We start from the raw sequence: 19,009 nt of genomic DNA on the forward strand, positions 1-19,009 counted from the left end.
TTAGGTGGAGGAGAATGTGCTTCAGGGGATAAAGAAATCCCTGCCAATTCCATACTCGAATCTTGCAGTGGTGAATTAGCTTTATGGACATGTAAAGTCCATTGGCTCGCAGATTGTAGTGGGGTTAGATACAGCCGCTGTTTTTCCTTTCCTTTTTTCCCCCCATAACGTTGGCTGAAAAAAAACAGCATAAGGGGCACGCCCCTTGGGCATACGGCTTAAGTGTGCTGCTGCATGCCACGATTTAAAGGTCCCGGGTCCTTCAGGTGGGGCACAGGTATTCTGCCCACTGCCCGTGGCTCAGATCTTCCAAAGCCTCCAGGTCCCGGGTAAGGAAGTAAACGTCCTCTGTCAAATTATTTTTCTTTAAATTTTGTTTTGCTTCTCTCTTTTGTAGGGATAAAGCCAGTATGTGCGCAATGGGATAAAGCCAAGTTTGGATTAGCCCAACCAACAGATAGGAAACCAGTTGGCAAGTCTAATCTATAGCACTTTTCAGTCCAACGAGAGGGAATAATAAAGCACTGTAATTAAACTCTTCTTTTTAATGACAGAATACTAATGGACTCATATAGCCAAACTGCATAAAGTTTCAGCCACCGCAAGTCTCAAGTTGTTGCTACACAGAATTGTCTGGATTGCACAAAGCTAAAAGAGCAAAACCATGAAACATCCACCATCCACAAAGTTTATAATAATGCTGTCACTAATTATAAAAAGCAGTGTGGTTGCCGTGGGAGCCCATTTGAATGTACAGAAATAAAGGCTGCAGGTCCCTTCACTAGCTACACAAGGCTTCATGCATTTAGTTGGTTAAGATCTAAGAGCCCTTAACTATGAAAACAATGGCTGTATTGTGTGTTTGCGCTTGTTAGATATCCTCCCTAAACAATGCAGTCCGGGCACACTGTGCATTGCTACCTATACAATTTTGCATTGTTCTATTCCCAGTTTGTGTCTCCTCCCCCCTCCCCCACCATGTACTGCAGTTCATATCTTTCTTTGCAATGCTCCTTGTGCCTTGTCCTTGGAAAAGGTGGAATATCAAATTAAAATAAATGCATGCATAAAAAAAAAAAATAGTTCATATAAGGTCATGCCTTTTTACTGGACTAATTTAATACATTTCTCAACTTGTTTTTGGGAGTGGAACCTGGAAGCAAAATAAGTGAAAGATGGCATTGCCGGAAAATACGGGTGACTCGTGAAATGCATTTCAATAATAGTGTGAAGGGGGAAAGGGGATGGGGAGGTTTGATCAGAAGACTACTTTTATATCTGGTAGCGTTTAAAAAAATCCAACCCAAAACAAAAAAAACCACACAACAAAACCCAGGTCTCCAAATTATAATGCAGTACATACATAAACATTTTATAGCAGAAATGAGATAACAACAAGTGTCATTGGAATGGATGCTCTCAAATTAAAAGCCCAATTTACTAAGGGCCTAATTTTAAAAAGCATTTACTCGAGTAAGTAAGCTTTTGAAAATTGCTACAACAGTAGTTACATTTACACGTGTAAATCCTTTTGAAAATTCACCCGTAAGCTTTTTCCCCCATAGACACAGAATGGGAAAAAAGCCGTAGGAAAGCAAGTCCTTAATTTGTTTCCAGAATGTGCCCCTAGCATGCTGATATGCAGTGTAACAATTGCCTGCTGCCTTTTTCACAAATTGGTTACATCTTTTCAGGAGTTTCAGCGAAAAAAAAACACACAGCGATGTCTGAAAATGCAAGAACATTTAAGGAAAATAATCTGGGCACGCGGCAAACCAAACAGTCCCGCAGAACTTCGCTAAAGAAACAGGGCTTTGGAAAAGATCAAGCAGTGCCTATTTTTTCTTACAGGCAGAGAACCATCAAAACGATTTGCTGAGAACCATATGAAGAACAGACTTTACGGTGAAGGTGCCCGAATCATTTATCAAAGAAATGAGTGAAACCCTAAGGCACTCACGTTAGGCTCTGCCAGCACAGGAAGCCTCAGCTTCAGCTGACGGGGAGGGCACAATAGGAACATGAAAAACAGAAAGGCTTGCTGCATCCTTTATGTGCCCACAGCAGTAATTTAGGACTGGGAGGTGCAGGTCGGGTCCGGCTGCACTAGTTAGCGAGGTTGGCATGATCTCTGCTCATCCAGAGGAAAACCTACAGGTAAAAGCCTTATAGAAAATAAAACAGAACTATCACCCCCCCCCTCAAAAACACATTTCCTAATCTCATTATTTTTATCTTAACATGGTGGCTATTTTAGTTTTACCAAAAGGTTAGCAGGTGAGGAGATGACTGGCTGACTTGTAGATTTCACATCACAGAGTGAAGGCTCAGCTGGAAGCCAACCAGACCCCATGACTGATTTTCCCAGCCTTATCCGTTTATCCTTCCTTTAGTAAAACTCTTTAACTCTTTTTCAGCTATTTTATGTATTCTGACAGGGTGCTGAGCTACTACACACCAACAGCCCGATGCAATATTGTTGTGCGTTGAACCGGCGCTCATGATTGAGTGTCTTGCTCTCCTAAGGAAAGACGATCCACCTCTCCCGGGCGCCCGATTTAATATTTAAATGGGCTGCCATGGGTAAAAAGGAGGCGCTAGGGAAAATTTGGCGTCCCTAGCGCCTCCTCGGCATCGGTCGCCCAGGAGAGGTGGCAGTCAGCGGGTTAGGAAAACAGATGCTCTATTTGACCGGCATCCCTTTTCCTAATCTATGCACAGCCACAGGTTAGGGAAATTCGTTAATTCAGCTCGTTAATTCAGCGTCCCTTTTCCTAATCTGACTGCAGGCACACTTTTTTTTTTTTTTTTTTAGGGTTTTCCTTTTTCGGTTCCTCAGACTTAATATTGCCACATTATTAAGTTGGAGAAAGTACAGAAAAGCAGCATTTTCTGCTTTTCTGTAAACTTTTTGGGCTCCTCAAGAATTAGCAGCTGCTCCAGGGCAGGCGTTAATATTTGAGGGTAAAAACGTGTGCATCGGGCGCACATTTATTTATTTTTTTTGCATCGAGGGAAATAGCTAATAGCCTCATCAACATGAATTTACATGGGATAAGCGTTATCAGCTAAGCGCTCATTTGGACACACGTTTTGGACGCGCTAACCCCCCGGTGTGCAGCGGGGGTTACAGACGTGTGCCCAAAATGTGCGTTGAGCCGTGTGCTGCGGCCAGCGCACAGTATCGCATTGGCCTGAAAGTGGATAGGGAATTTGCTGCTGGGAAATGTTCAGCAAATTTATGGCACCACCTTACAAAGTCAATTTAAGCTCAGAGTAGCGGTCTGTTAAATGATAGCTGGAATGCAAAACTCCAGGACAACAGACTGACAAATAAAAATAAAAATCTCTCACGTTGTGAAGAAACCAAACCCTTAACTTGCTGCGGACACCAGTGTTCATTCTGTAAACTTCAATGCAATGGGAAAGACAGATATCAGGCCGACTAAACCTCCTCTGAATTATAGTGAATGAAATGTGCTTTAACCATTTTAATTGTGTGTTTCAGAAGAATTTTGTGTGACATTGTAAGGGTCTGTAAGGGGTTCTGGTGCAAGGTGACCCTCGCTCACAATGACTGGACTAACAGATGGGGAAGAAATGGAAAATAAGAGAAACGTCTCCGAGTAGTTAGGAATGAAAACTCACAGCACCAGATTCTAGCCATGGTTCCAACTGAGCTGGAAGCCCCGCCCCCCCCCCCAAAAAAATAATTTTAAAAGCCTTTGTCTGTGCCAGAATTCTCATGATCCTCCTCTATATTAACCACATTCATGACGAGTGTCATAGTTGTGCTTTGTCTCCTATTACAACAGCAATAATGCACCCTGAAAATCACTATGAAGTCTCCGAGTCATTTCCAGTCTGTGCGCACTTACCTTGACCTCAATGAAGTCTGGTTTGCCAACGGACACCAGATCAGCATACGCTTTGAGCTCATCCACATTCCAAGCTTTCACCAGTGTCAGTCTGTACACAGTGCGCTGTTCCTGAAAACACAAAAGGGGGGGGGGGGTTGATTTGTACTTAAATCTATTTTGAGAAAGGAGAATGTTCACAAACTCGGTAAGCTTTGAGAGTTGCAGTGAAGGATTTTATACACCAGTGACCCACCCACCCTATTTTCTCATTAGTTCTGCATTTCAGGATATTCTGCGAAGGAGATGCAGGGCTTAAGAGGCTGGAGGTCAGAATCAAAGCTTACAGATGTCACTTCCTAAAGTGCAAAAGCATAATTTCAAGTTTCTACTACAAATTTGATCATGCAACATCCATGGACAGTTTTAACTAAAAAGTGTGCAATTAGAAATATAGAACAAATACATTCTGGTGCATAAAGTCTAATAAACCAATCCCATGCACTTTAACCTGCTGGCTGAGAACAGGTTCTATGCAGTTACCAGAAGTGCACAAGACGGTATTCACTTTCAGTGCAAAAAGGCTATGCTGCCAAAGGTCAGCACAACATCTGATTTATTACAGCACTTAGGTTAGAGAAGGGTAGGCAACCTTAGAACGCTGGAATCCGATGAATAACTAAACACTCCTACTAAAGCTACCAAGATGAGTTCTGGGGTAAGCTCTCTTAGAGTCCCTTAACACAGAAACACAGAATATGACAACAGATAAGGACCATTAGGCCCATCATGCATGGAATAGCATGGGTAAATGTAAATCGGTTACTTACTGTTTCCAAAAACAAAACACACACACATACACACTGAGTTAACACACCTCAGTGCCAGGTAAAAGTAACAATGGATTTATTATTAGCTTACAAGAATAATTAGATAACGGGAACTGCTACAAATAACACTAAATGGTTGACTGCAATAATCAGACAAGGAGAACAACTACAACAATAAACACAGGAGTCTATGAAGCAAAGTATACATTCCTTTACAATGTTCCTTAGGACCCAAGATGTCGTGGGGCTCCTGAAGTGCGTAATGTTCAGTCCATTTACAGCTTTGCTTGCTTTCAAGACCATGTGTGAGAAATCTAATACTGGAAGCCTAAGGCGGGAAGGAGCAAGCTGCCTGCGGCAAGAATGGGTCCCCTCCCCTATCATCAATCTCTTAAGCATTTGCATCTGTGAATCTTCAAAAGCAATAATCAACAGCATGACCAGCATATGTAAGGGACATGGCCATGAGAATATGTAATCACCCGTCTCTGTGGCCTTAGCGCGTGTATATGCGAGGCCTCTGTCTGTAGGGTAAGGGTGGTGACCTCTCTATTATTCCTGCAAACAGTAATAAGGTCAGCGTTCAGTCCTACTGAGGCTCACTAGTATCACTAACCCAGTTTGATCAGGCTCAGATCAATTCCATAACACTAGGACCTGGATTGGCCACTCATGGAAATAGAATACTGGGGGCCTGATGGACCCTCGGTCTCACCCAGAATTCTTATCTGGTCTGCTCAATTTCATTCCTGGTGCAATGCTACATAAAAACCTCAGTTGATCTCACTCCTTCGCCACTAGAGATCCTCTGTGGTTAGCCCACTCTTATTTTATTTTTTGTGACCTTACATACGTTGCTTTGTCATTTTGTCCTTTAATAAATATTGAAGCCCTAATTTTACGAGGACCACGTGCGTTAAAAATCGCAGGGGGGGGGGGCAGTTTGTGCGTGGCCGAGCCCTGCGTGCGCCGAGCGCATTTTGGAAAGGGCTCGGCCACACGCGTAACCCCCCCGATACGTGCACATGTGCTGGGCCAGGGGCAGGGTCTGGGTGGGGCCAGGACAGCGCCATTAGACGCTGTCCCAGGGAAGCACGAGCCTGCAGCCGGCCAGCAGGCGGGGTTTTTACTTCTGCTCCCGAGGAGCAGTAAGTATAAAAATAAAAAAAACTGGGGACATGTTTAGGGGTCAGGGAGGAGAGGGGAAGAGGGAGGAAGGATAGGGGTTAGGGGTAGGGAACTGAGGAAAGGCCCTGCTGCGCCGCTGCACATTTCTTTCTAATATTCCCCCCCTGTTGTGCGCGTGCGGGAATTGCACTGACGCGCATGTTATACAATACATGGTAGTAAGAGATGCGTGAATGGACAGTGCTACAGTAGAAAGCCTTAACAACCGGTGCTACAGGTCACAAGTTTCAAACGTGTGTTAAATCTATCCTTTTGTGTATAAAAGATCAAAAACGGCCAACGCTATGACCAATGTGTCTTACCGCTCTACTCTCCTCTCTCATCATCCTCGTCCAAGGCAATCAGCTCCCATCTCAAACCTCTTCTCAAAATGAATCCATTATTATACCTAAGGTACTCGCACTTCGAGCAGAGCTGTCTTTTTCAATTAACTTTCGGTGACAGCCCTGGGGACTGACAGGTCTGTGTTTTGCAGCCACGCTTAGTTACAATCCTATTCTCTAAGGCTTTTTCAAGAAATTAGTTACTTCAGCACCTTCTTCTCCCTGTCCCCCAGTTTTGTTTTGGTTTTTTTTTTTGCTTTTTTTTTTATTACAGTTTTGCTCAGGTAGTTACCAAAAACAACCCCAGCAATTCAAACAAGCCTAAATAGTCCCAGCATTCAGTTTCTCTCAAGCTGTGGCTTGTGATAGAAATCTCTCTCCTGAGGTTGGCCCAGTGGCTATGCCGAGCATAGACATGCCAAGGACTTGCGTTCAGTTCTTGAGTCAGATCTTCTGCTCCCCAGAGCAGCCAAGGTTGGGAATACTGTGGAGGCAGCATTCACAGCCCCCTCAGGAGAGGGGATCCCAGTCATTGCACAACGTATGTGATACCTACAGGGAAATATTCACTCACTGGCCGCATTGCAAAGTTAGCCGGATAAACTTATTTGGCTAACTTTGGGAAGGCATATTCAGTGGTGCTGCCAGACTATTGAATAGAGCCAGCTAACGTTTTAGACTACTCTATGGAACAGCCAGAGTTAGCTGGATAAGTCATCCTGCTAATTCTGAATATCTGAGTTAGCCAGATAACTCCACCCCAGAATGCCCCTAATGCAATCCAGCTAAAATGTAGCCAGATAAATGGAAGAAATATTAAAAATTTGGTATTTACTGGATAACTCACAAGTTATCCAGCTAAATGCCACTGAATATTGACCTTCTAAGGGCCAGATTCAGGTTCCATGACTGCAGGGTTCCCAGAGGGGGCCCTAGCCGACGAGTGTGGCAGCAAGGACTTGGCTAACAACATTTGGGAAGAAATATCAAACAGGGTAAGAAATAAATAAATGCTCCTGGTGCTGGATCCCAGACCTTGTTCTGAATTCAGCTGGAAGCCCAAATGAATAGAAGCAAAGTACTGGGCTTTAAAAAACAAAAAAAACAACAACCCAGAAATCTGTTTCCCTTGCAAATATAGTTTTCACCATGTGGTGAGTAAGCACATACCTCGCTTCTTTGACATGGACAACGAGAATACTGGCTGAGAAGGCACTAAAGATTTTTCAAGGATATTGCTACTTCTTTCACCCTCTCTGTAAGAGCAGATTTGGATAATTAAGTTAGATTGAGGTGATTGGAAGAGGAGGGATTAGAATATGGAACTTGTACAGCTTGTAATTCAGGAAGCGCTCCACTACTGGGCCAGCTGTTGGCCAGTTTCATGATCATAGTCAAGTCAATGGTCAAACTCTTCGGTCTACTTCAGCAAAAGTATTTTCTCCAAAAGAAAACTATTTTGATTGCCAAAAGCAAGCTTTTACATAACGCCAGAAATGCTACTTCTAAACTGTGTCAAATCTGCCATAAATGTTTTTTTGGGGGGTGTTCTGTTAGTGACACAGCATGATTCATTAACACTCAGAGGTCAGGAAAAGAAGAAATTATAAAGAGCGTGACTATTTCTATGTTTGAGATGAAGTTCTGCACACAAAAGCAGCGCAGACGTGAACTTTAAATTACAGATTTGGTTCTTTGTAAAAGAGGATTAGAACAACTGGCAAAAGGCAGGCAGAGTGTATCAAGCAGTTTGTAATCTTCTATGCATGGTCATGCCAAAGGGACTTAATACAACAACAGAATGCATTTACACTAAAGGGAAAACACTCACACACACAACATATAATCATAGAAATAGTCACTATCTTTATAATTTCTTCTTTTCCTGACCTCTGAGGGTTAATCTATCATACTGTGTCACTAACTTGCTTTATCTGAATGCAAACATATATGCATTTGTGTAAATATGCATAGTCACAGATAATAGCACAGTTAAAGAATACAGATGTGCCTAAAACATCCGGAAGACTGACCAATATTGGCAGCTAATTTTTAATGCAGAAGAAAGCTTTCTGGATGAAAATGTTGGTATCTCAAAGATTAAAAACCTATTTAAAAAAAAAAAAAAAGAACTTATAGAAGATTGGCAAAATAATAATCTTTGCAGGGTTGTTGAAATCTCTGAGGCAACAAATACAAAGAGATTCAATTATAAAAGAAACTTATGGTACTAATTACTATTATTGTGTGAATCAATGACGCTCATAACAGCAACATTTAATATCGCTATCATACTTAAAATGAGAACACAACATAAAAAGCCAGGCTAAGACCAGATCTAATCAACCTTATAGCCATGATGCTCATGGAGACAAATACACAGCAGAAGTCTGACAAAGGGACACCACCACCGCTTTAAAAAAAAACAACCCCCCAAAAAAATGTATTGGCAAACAAAGAACACAGAAATAGAAAATATGACAGCAGATAAGGCTGGTAAGGCCCACCTAGGCTGATGCAATGCAACAGACCCTGGTTCATCACTTCTTCAGCGATAGGGATGCTCTGTGCCTATCCCAGGCTTTCTTGAATTTCAACACAGGCTTGGACTCCAGCACTTGCCCTACAAGTCTGTTCCATGAAGAAATACTTTCTGATGGTACTCCCGAGACTACCCGCTTTTGAGCCTCATATAACGTCCTCTGGTTCTACAACTTCCTTTCCACCGAAAAAGGTTTGCGTTTTGTGCCCTTTGTATACCTGTGAGGTACTTTACCATCTCTGGACCTCGGATATAAATAAGGCACAAGAGGCAAACCTTTTGATTTTTTTCCCGTGAAAAGGAATTTCTGGAAGAGGAGGAATGACAGTTATAGATTACAGATTCATTTAAAGGAAAGGGTTACAAACCACAAACCAAATAAAATAAATATATCTTATTCTCTGTTTTGGCTCCTCCAGATAATAAAGTTCTGGCGCTTCATTTGATTAAAGAAAAAAAAAAAAAAAGTTAAACTGTCAAGCTCCAAGAAATACGGACAGGAGATTGGTCTTTTACCTTCAGAGAGAATCCCAGACCCCTGATGCACTGCAGCTGCTGCTCCTGCACACCGCTGGAAAAAGAAGTGTACTGCCCTGGCCAGACGATAAGACCACGAGGGGGTGGGGACAATCTTTGGAAAAGTGAATAGCCAAAAAAACGATTTGCTCTTACAATCGTAACCACGTAGAAAAGCGAGGGAGGAAGCAGCAAGTGTCGGAATCTGTACAATTCCACACAGGCCCAAAACCCATATATGCCAAACCAAAAAAACAAAAAGTGTAAATGATTCTATAAAACCTCTACTCGGAATGCAATCAAGGGTGTCGCAGCTTTCGGCAGCAGAGAATCATTCTATCTATAGGTAATCTACAGTAAAAAGGGTGGTTTAGGGACTGGTCTATAAATGCTGAAATGATCATTTGGGGCACTACTACTTTAGCACTCAATACCATATTATCACCTTCATCATCAACGTAGATGCAACTAATACAGATCCATACTAGAACTTCCTGAAGTACTCTGTGTATTGCCAAAACATTCGACAATGAGAGTATTCAAGGAATTCTGACGACATTCATTAAAACATACAACTTAAAAGTAACACATTAACAAAGGCAGGAAAAGACCAAATGGCCCATCCCGTCTGCCCAGCAAGCTTCTTATGGTAGTAACTGCCGCTCCGGGCAGGTTAAGCTCCAAGTCTTATGTTAAGGGCAGTAATATTTACATTCAAAACCAAGCACTGTCAAACTTATAACAAAATTATGTTTTTTTATGGGGTGAGCCGCCTTCTTGATAATTCAGACAGTGCTGCTTGAAATCACCTTGCTTTTGGATGTGGCCATAGAAGCAGTCCTGTGCTTTTTCCCTAATGCTGCCCGTCAGTACCCCGGACTGTAAAAGTCAGGGCCCAGCATTGGCTGTTGTCTGAATCCAATTCCCCTTTCTCCTCTCCCCTCGCCTCCCTGCTGTTTCATCAAAATCATGAAAACATATTGTTTAAGGATAGTAATCCCCATGCCTTCTGTTAAGGGAAGTAGCTGCTGGCTCCATGCAGGTTACCTTCCATGCATCCTTTCCTTAATTTCCACCTCTAGCCTTTAGGGATGCTGTGTTTATCTTGAGTCTTTTTGAAATTGTTTACTGTTTTGGTCTTCACCATCTCTTCCAGGAGGGCATTCCAGGCATCCACCACCCTCTCTATGAAGAAATATTTCCTGATGCTGGCTCTGAGTTTCATTTCATCACTCCTGATTCTTCTGTTTGCTTTCCAATAGGAAAGGTTTGAGGATTGTGCATCATTAAAATGTTTCAGTTATCTGAAGGTCTGTATCATGCCTCCCGTGTTCCTCCTCTCCTCCAGGGTGTACATATTCAGATCCTTCAGCCTCTCCTCATAAGTCTTCTGATAGAGACCTCACACCATTTTGGTCGCCCTTCTCTGGACTGCCTCCATCCTGTCTCTGTCTCCTTTGAGATATGGTCTCCAGAACTGAACCCAGTACTCCAGGTGAGGCCTCACCAAGGACCTGTAACAAGGGCATTATCACCTCCTTTTTCTTATTGATTATTCCTTTCTCTATGCAGTTCAGCATTCTTCTGGCTTTAGTTGTCACCTAGCCACATTGTTTTGCCATCTTCAGATCACCAGACACTATTACCCCAAGATCCCTCTCTTGATCCGTGCACATCAACCTTTCACTCCCCCATCACATACAGTTCTTTTGGATGACCACAGCCCAGATGCACGACTCTGCACTTCTTAGCGCCAAATCCCAGCTGCCAAACCTTCAACCACTCTTCAAGCTTTTTAAAATCACTTTTCATTCTCTCTACTCCTTCAGGCATGTCCTTCTCTGTTGCAGATCTTAGTATCATCTGTAAATAGACAAACATCACCTTCTATCCCTTCCGCAATGTCACTCACAAAAATATTGAACAGAACCGGTCCCAAAACTGATCCTTGTGGCACTCCACTTAACACTGCTGTCTCTTCAGAGTAGGTTCCATTTAACATTACACACTGTCTCCTGTCAGTCAACCAGTCAGCAATCCACTTTACCACCTTGGTGCAGAGTCCCAAGCTGAAATCCAAGTAAATCACATCAAACATACTTCCTTAATCCAAATCTCCATTCACTTAATCAAAAAAATAAATCAGATTTGTCTGACAGGACCTTCCCCTGGTGAATCCATACTGCCTCAAGTCCAGCAACCCACCAGTTTGTAAATAGTTCATTGTCCTTTCCTTCAGCAGAATCTCCATTAATTTTCCCACCACTGAGGTGAGGCTAACTGGCCTGTAGTTTCCAACCTCCTCTCTACCACTCTTGTGAAGCAGGACCACCATTATTCTCCAGTCATGCAGCACAACTCCCGTTTCCAGAAATCTATTGAACAGTTCTTTCAGTGGACCCGCCAGCACATCTCTGAGCTCCCTCAGTATCCTGGGATGTACCTCATCCAGACCCATGACCTTGCCCACTTTCAGTTTTCCTAGCTCTTCCCTTACATTCTTTTTCTTGAAACAGAGTTTCGTCCACTCCAGCACCATCTTCGTTCTTTGCAACCAGCTACGGTCCTTTGCCAAGGTCTTCTTTAGTGAACACTAAAGTATTTGTTTAATATATCTGCCATTTCTTCATCTCTCTCTACACATCGCTCTTCATCACCTTTCAATTTAACTATACCACTTCAGGGCTCCCTTCTTTCTCTATCTGAAAAATGTTCACCTCATTTTACCTCTTTGGCAATCCTTTCTTCTGCTTGACTTTTGCTTTCCTGATTTCTTTCTTCGTGTCCCTCAGTTTCACCAGGTATTCTTCCTTATGTTCCTGTTTTTGGGATCCTTTATATACTTCTTGAACGCTGCTCTTTTGCCTTTATTTTTTCAGCCACTTCCTTTGAGAACCAGATCTGTTTCTTTTTACTCTTACTTCAGTTTACTTTTCTATCTTAGATGTGTTGCCTTTGTAATAGCTCCTTTAATTTGGCCCACTGTTTCACTTCACCATTTTATCCCAATCCTTTAATTCTTCCTACAGAACATCCCAATTTTAACATTCAAAACTCGTGTCTTCATGTGACTTCTCTGTATCTTATTTGCGATATCAAACTATACTGTCTGATGATCACTGGTGCTCAGGTGGGCACCTACATGGTCATTAGAGACATTCTCCCCATTTGTGAATAATAAGTCAAGTATCACACCCTCCCTTATGGGTTCCATTACCATTTGTTTGAACAGAGCCCTTTCAAGGGCATTCACTAATCGCTCTACTTCTTGTAGATTCTGCAGAAAGGATACTCCAATCTACATCCAGCCAATTAAAGTCTTCAACGAGCAATACTTCGCCCTTCTTTCGTATGTCTTTGACCAGATCTCTGTCCAACTCTTCTGTCTGAATCGGTGGCCTGTAGACCACACCAATGTAAATAGAAGCACCATATATTTTTTTTTTTAGTACAGTCCATAATGCTTATTTATTTATTTAAAATTTTTTCTATACCGTCGTTAAGTTAAATACCATCACAACGGTTTACAGAAGGGCACGATAAAGAGAAATATGGGTGGTATAGATTACAAATTACTCACGTGCCATCATAGTACGGTAACAATTTAAAATAATAAACTAGGTGTGTAAGTTAAACCTGATTGTTAGGAACAAATTAGGCAGTTTGATTTTAACATTAATATGCTTATGTAGGTTACTAAAAACTTCTAGCTTGGTGCATCCTTACCGCTCAACTATTTTTCTCCTTTTCTTTATCTTTATAAAATGCTTGTTTAAAAAGCCAGGTTTTCAGATTAGTTTTGAATAATTTCAGATTTGTCTGTAGTCTTATTTCGAGTGGCATGGTGTTCCAGAGTACGGGACCAGCCAGTGACAGTGCTCTTTCCCTTACTTGCGTGAGATGTGCTGATTTGACAGAGGGGACAGTTAGTAGAGCTTTATTTGCAGATCTCAGGTTTCTTTGTGGTACATGCACGCGCAGTGCCGTGTTAAGCCTGCACGCGTGTTAAGTACGTGCACGTGCAGTGCCGTGCTTATATAAGAACATAAGATATGCCATACTGGGTCACACCAAGGGTCCTGTTTCTAACAGTACCCAATCCAAGTCACAAGTACCTGGCAAGTACCCAAACATTAAATAAATGCCATGCTACTAATGCCGGCAATAATCCGTGGTTATTCCCTTTTGATTAATAGCAGTTTATGGACTTCTCTTCCAAGAACTTATCCAGCCCTTTTTTAAACCCAGCTACACCAGAAGCCTTAACTACATCCTCTGGCAATGAATTCCAGATCTTAATTGTACATTGAGTGAAAATACATTTTCTCTTTGTTTAAAATGAGCTATTTGCTAACTTCATGGAGTACCCCCTAGTCCCTTGTATTATGCAAAAGGGTAAATAACTTTCACATTTATCCATTCAAGTCCTTTCATGATTTTGTAGATCTCTATCATATCTCCACTTAGCTGTCTCTTTTCCAAGCTGAACAGCCCTAACTTCTTTAGCCTTTCCTCATAGGGGAGCAGTTCCATGCCCTTTATCATTTTGGTCGCTCTTCTCTGTACTTTGTCCAGTACTTAGATATTGTGTTTTTGACATAAAGAGCTATTCCTCCCCTTTCCTGTCCTCTCTGTCCTTCCTTAATTTATAGCCCGGGATGGCTATATCCCAATCATGAGACTCAGTGAACCATCTTTCCCTAATAGCCACAATATCCAAATACGCTTCCACCATTAGGGCTTGCAGTTCTGGGATTTTATTGCCCAGATGACAAGTATTTGTGTTTATAGCTTTCTACCTTTTCTCCCTCAGTTTGATGCTCTTCTTGGGTGTCTTTTCTGCCCTACTTATCTTATTTTTGTTAATTTCTTCACTTACTTCTTGGAGATGTCAGGGGTGACCATCCAACTTCATTCTGCTACCCCCATCTTCTAATTGAAATGCCTTATTGCATATGATTTGAATTTTTTCACTTGGGATCCTTTCTCCTGCCACAGAAAAATTTAAGCCATCTTTGACACAGAGCCTTTAACTGTTCCATACATGGCCTCAGCCCCCAATATAGCTAAAACTTTCTTCTTTACCCCAGGTTTTGAGACATGCATTGAAGTTATCTATATGGTTTAGCCTCTTTTTCCCCTTTCCATGAACAGGTAACACTTTGAAAATGAAATAGTCTTCACCAAGTGACCAATCTGCTTCCCCAGTCTCTGAAAAATCTCTCTGTAACACTTGGATACTGTTTCTCACAAGGTTGTTGGTTCCCAGATGAATGATAATGTCAACTTCAGAATCCTTACTTTCTTCTTTGATTGCACTGAATATCTGATTTGCATTTCTACCAGTTGAGGATCCCAGAAAGCATTTAACTAGAGTGTTCCCCTCAAAAAGAATTCCTAAATTTGTGCCTCTAATGACCAAGTCTCCCAGCAGAAGAAGCTTTTTTTTTTTTTTTATGGTTTCTGGTTGTACTATGGGAATTCTGTAAGCACTGGGTTTCTTCTTTTCCTTTCAGGTATCAAGTCAGTCTCTATTGCTGGAGATTCTTCATTTTCCAATACAGAGAAGGCATTGTAACTTAACATACAGTTAACTACAATATCTAAATGTAATCTGCTTTAACGTGCCAAAAGGCAGAATATAAAAATCTGATAAATGTACTTATGCAATTTGAGAGAGCGGGTGTGTCTGATTCACAGGTCTTAACCTATCAGAGCCCACTATAATCCATTTATTCTTGAGTTTCTGGATGCTCTGTGCAAGTGGGGGGAGGCATCTGGGCTGCACAATTGGGAAGAGTGGGTATCTTTGGATCACAGGTCTTATCCTATTTGAGTCCCACTTGTAAACCATTTGTTTCTGGGTTTCTGAATCTTCTGTGGTAGTGGGGGAACGTTTTCTCAATGCTATAAAATAGGTGAAGCTACCTTGGTGGTTGCCAATTCCTTTTTTTTTATTGTAGCTAATTCAGCTTTAAGATGAATCAACTCCTTTTTCATTGAAGAGAGTTGTGAACAAATGGGGAAAGCTCTAAGCTTCCAGATGGTTTTCCTCAAGACAAAGGCACCACAGTTGTTACACTGAATAATAGTCATTTTGTTCATTTGATTTGGTAGAAAACTCTTTTAATCTGATAAAGATTAGCAAATTAACTTGTTACTAATTATTGTAATTATGTGTCTCAGCTTTTAAAAGTTCATATTAACAGTGAACAAAAATTCCTTGACATGCACTTATTGTAAATGTATCTAATCCACTGAAAATTAGGGGGATCTTTCATTGCTTTCGTAGTTTTATAAAAAGTAATCTAGATTCCACATTTTTTTCTTAAGTTAAATCTGCCCAAAAAACTAAAGGCACAAATAATGCAATTATAGACAATTCCTATACTTGGCTTTAAGATAATTTAAACAGCAAAACGTTTACTTAGCCTTTTAGAAACCTTCTGAATGCAGGAATATTTGTAGTCAAAAAGAAGGCAGATAAAGACCTACAGGCTCATCTTGTCTACACATTTCTCCTACCTACCATGATACCACAAATTATACTTGACTTCCAACTTCACTCACACACTAACCCATTATGAGTGATCCTCCATGTTTCTCCTATAACTTCTTTAAAGTGAATCCACAAGGGACAGATTCTATGTGGCCACAAAATAACCATACTGATCAATGAATGGCGGTTTTTCAACAAAAAAACCCCCAATTTTTTAAATATCTATTTTGTACACTAAGAAAGGATGACTCCCAAATTAAGTTTTGTGGTAAATGATTTCATGGTGCTACCTAGAATTATCACAGTACTAAGATAGCAACATTTGTAAAATTAGGAGGAGAAACTAAAAATATTTATTTGTAACATTTTTTTGCAAAAGGCATTTTCTTTTAAAGCATTCAACACTTGTACTGAAGGTATCTTTTAGCAGTAAGTTCACAAATTATAATTTAACAGAAGAGGTTATTTGTCTCAAATTGAAAGAATAAAACACAGTAAAAAGCATTTTAATTTGACAAACCAGTATCCTCCCCTCTGTGGTTATTCTCATTTACGTGCAACAGCTTGTTGATATTTAACTTTTGTTTTTGCTTTAAAATGCTAGCCCCAGAAAAAAAGCTCTTTTGTTTATGGCAATTACATCTTTAATAATTAGCTCCAAATCAATGCAGGCACTCAAATGCAAAGAACTCTTTGTTCTTACCCATGAATTGTAGCGTTACTTGTTCAGGTCATAAACTGTTTCTTGAATGCCATTTCGAGGGGGGGGGGGGATGTTGGTTTATTGGTTTATAAAGTCAAAGCTTCATCCAAGAGACAGCTGGCATGAAATGCTTCATTTATTTCATGATCAACTGTGAAAAGTGACATGCTCCTGGCAGCAAGTCGTTCCTTCTCATAAAATTTGCAAATGAGCGCGTACCATGCAAGCATGCCTTGCATTTACGTATCTTCCCACATACTGTACTTTCCATCCCAAAAAAAAAAAAAAAAGCTCTTTGTAGTCAACATTTCACCGCCTTCATTTATAAAAGCCTCTCAGATAAAGCAGCAGCCAAAGCCCTGGACAACTTCTAATTACAGTATGTAAATGGTTATGAATAGCTATGTGCCACACTCTGTGGGCCATTTCATTTTCTAGCAAACCACTTGATACCAATTATGTGTGTCAACAGTAGACGCAGATCAGCAGTACTCTCAGCACGTTATTGGAATTTCTGATGAGTACACTTTAGTAACGTATCAGCCACAAAATAATAGGTCACCAGACACCTATTTCTAAAACTGAAAAGTTCAATTCCTCAACTCAACAAACTTGGCAGCTTAACATAGTTCTAACACAAGGTTAAATTTCTACCGTATATACCTGCTGACCTTCTTCAGTTAAGATTGCCACTCAGCTCATACTCTATGTACTGATTACAGTATTTTAGTATCAACACATTTTATTTATTTAAAACTTATATACTGCAAATCAAATTCTAAGTGGTTAACAGAAAAACATTCACAATATCCATTTTACATAAAATAAACCATACAGACCAACAAAATACTTTCCTCCTTATGTAGTATAATTATCTACTCATATTACACTAGACCTTCACAATACTGTAACTTGAACAGAAAGTGATCTTACATCATGAGGCTTCTCAGCCACATATGCCATTTTAATGGAGACTAATTTTCTTTTTATTATTCAATCGTGCACTACTTGGAAACCCCTGAGAAAACAGAAAATTCTAACAATTACTGAATTTCAAAAAGGAAGATTCTTCCTTTAGACTTCGGGATAAAGCATTCCATAATTCAGGGCCCTGGATGTAAAAAAGAGTCTCTCACGGGTTTCATCCAAATGGATGATTTTGAATAATGGAACATTCAAAAGAGTCTGACTCGATCTCAGGGTTCCTTCTGGACAACAAAGCTTTAAAGCAGCATTAATATTAGAAGAAACCAAACCATTTTAACCCCTTAAAGACTGACATTAGGATCTTAAAAGTGATCCTCCATTCAATAGGAAAACAATGTAGATTCATTAAAGTAGGAGAGATGTGCTCACGAATCGATAGCCCAGCCGAATTCTGCACAGATTGCAAAGCCTTTATGGATTTCTGTGGAAGGCCAAGATTCAAGGCATTACAATAATCCAATGAAGACAATGCCAGAGAATGTACTACTGTTCTTAGATCAGTCTCATTTAGAAAAGGTTGTAATCTTCGCAACATAGAGTTCTATTACACCAAATATTTCTCCAAATTTGGCCACTCCTCTTTTTCCCCCCTCCTCCCCCAAGCCAGCTACTGCATCACAACTCCATCGTTGTGAGCCACAGGGGCTACCTTTGGAACCCAGTACATATGCACTCTGATCCTGGCCAGTAGATGCTACTGTTGGACAATAACCAGAATTCCCTCCATCCCTCCTTTGCAGGGATCCCAGCCTCTGCTAAAAGCTGGGTTCATGAGTGACAATGTATGTTTTATTCTGTGACAGGGTCTAAGCAACACATTCTATTTAATACAATTACAAATTAGTAATGGATCCAGGCGTATGCAAAAAACCCCACAAAAAAACAAAAAGCACATGGCTTCCATGCAGTCCATTCCTTTTTTCAAACATGCATTAAACATATCCTTTAATCTATCATTTGTACATTAGAACGTTACTATACCACAACAAGACTATATATTCAAAATGTAAATTGTCACCTTTTGTTCCAGTATGAATTTCAGAAATAAGTAATGCTTCAGAGACAGAGGAAATAAAAGCAGCAAACAAGTGAATGCATCATCATGCAGCTGTCAAAGCCATGGAATAAACTGGGACACTACTCAAGAGCTCAAAAATGGAGCACACAGAATCAGCCTTTATAATTACAGTATACGTTTTGTCTCCTGTTTCAAAGGACATGTGTCACTTACAACAAAGTATTTGTACACTCCCAGAGGAAAGTTATATTCGCAGCCTCCTAAACAAATGGCCAGTGTTAAAATAAACCAGATTACGTCTCTCTGGCTTAAAAGCAGGGACTACTCCTGGCCAGAGATCTTACAGCAACCAGAAGAAACGGTACAAAAACTCATGAAAGGCATACCTCAAAAAAACAGGCATCAACATCTCGAGCTGAGAGGAAATGGTCACTGACTGAGACCTTAGGTGCACTAATCCCTACCTAACACCTTGCTTCACAATGAAGCATTTTGCACCTGAAGCAGAAAAAGAGAGTGAAGGAAGGCTAAAGAAAGAAACCCAAA

General features: G+C 40.7%; 1 protein-coding gene across 1 annotated transcript in view; it reads right to left on the reverse strand.

Annotated features, from left to right (window-relative positions):
* The window catches only part of LOC115096939 (S-adenosyl-L-methionine-dependent tRNA 4-demethylwyosine synthase-like), a 279,452-nt gene that overhangs the window by 48,640 nt on the left and 211,803 nt on the right, over positions 1–19,009 (reverse strand). Inside the window, exon 14 of the mRNA XM_029612261.1 lies at positions 3,879–3,989. Within this exon, the coding sequence (XP_029468121.1) occupies positions 3,879–3,989 (111 nt within the window). The remainder of the gene's footprint in view (positions 1–3,878; positions 3,990–19,009) is intronic.

This window comes from Rhinatrema bivittatum, chromosome 8, assembly GCF_901001135.1.
Source record: "Rhinatrema bivittatum chromosome 8, aRhiBiv1.1, whole genome shotgun sequence".
Classification (NCBI taxonomy): domain Eukaryota; kingdom Metazoa; phylum Chordata; class Amphibia; order Gymnophiona; family Rhinatrematidae; genus Rhinatrema; species Rhinatrema bivittatum.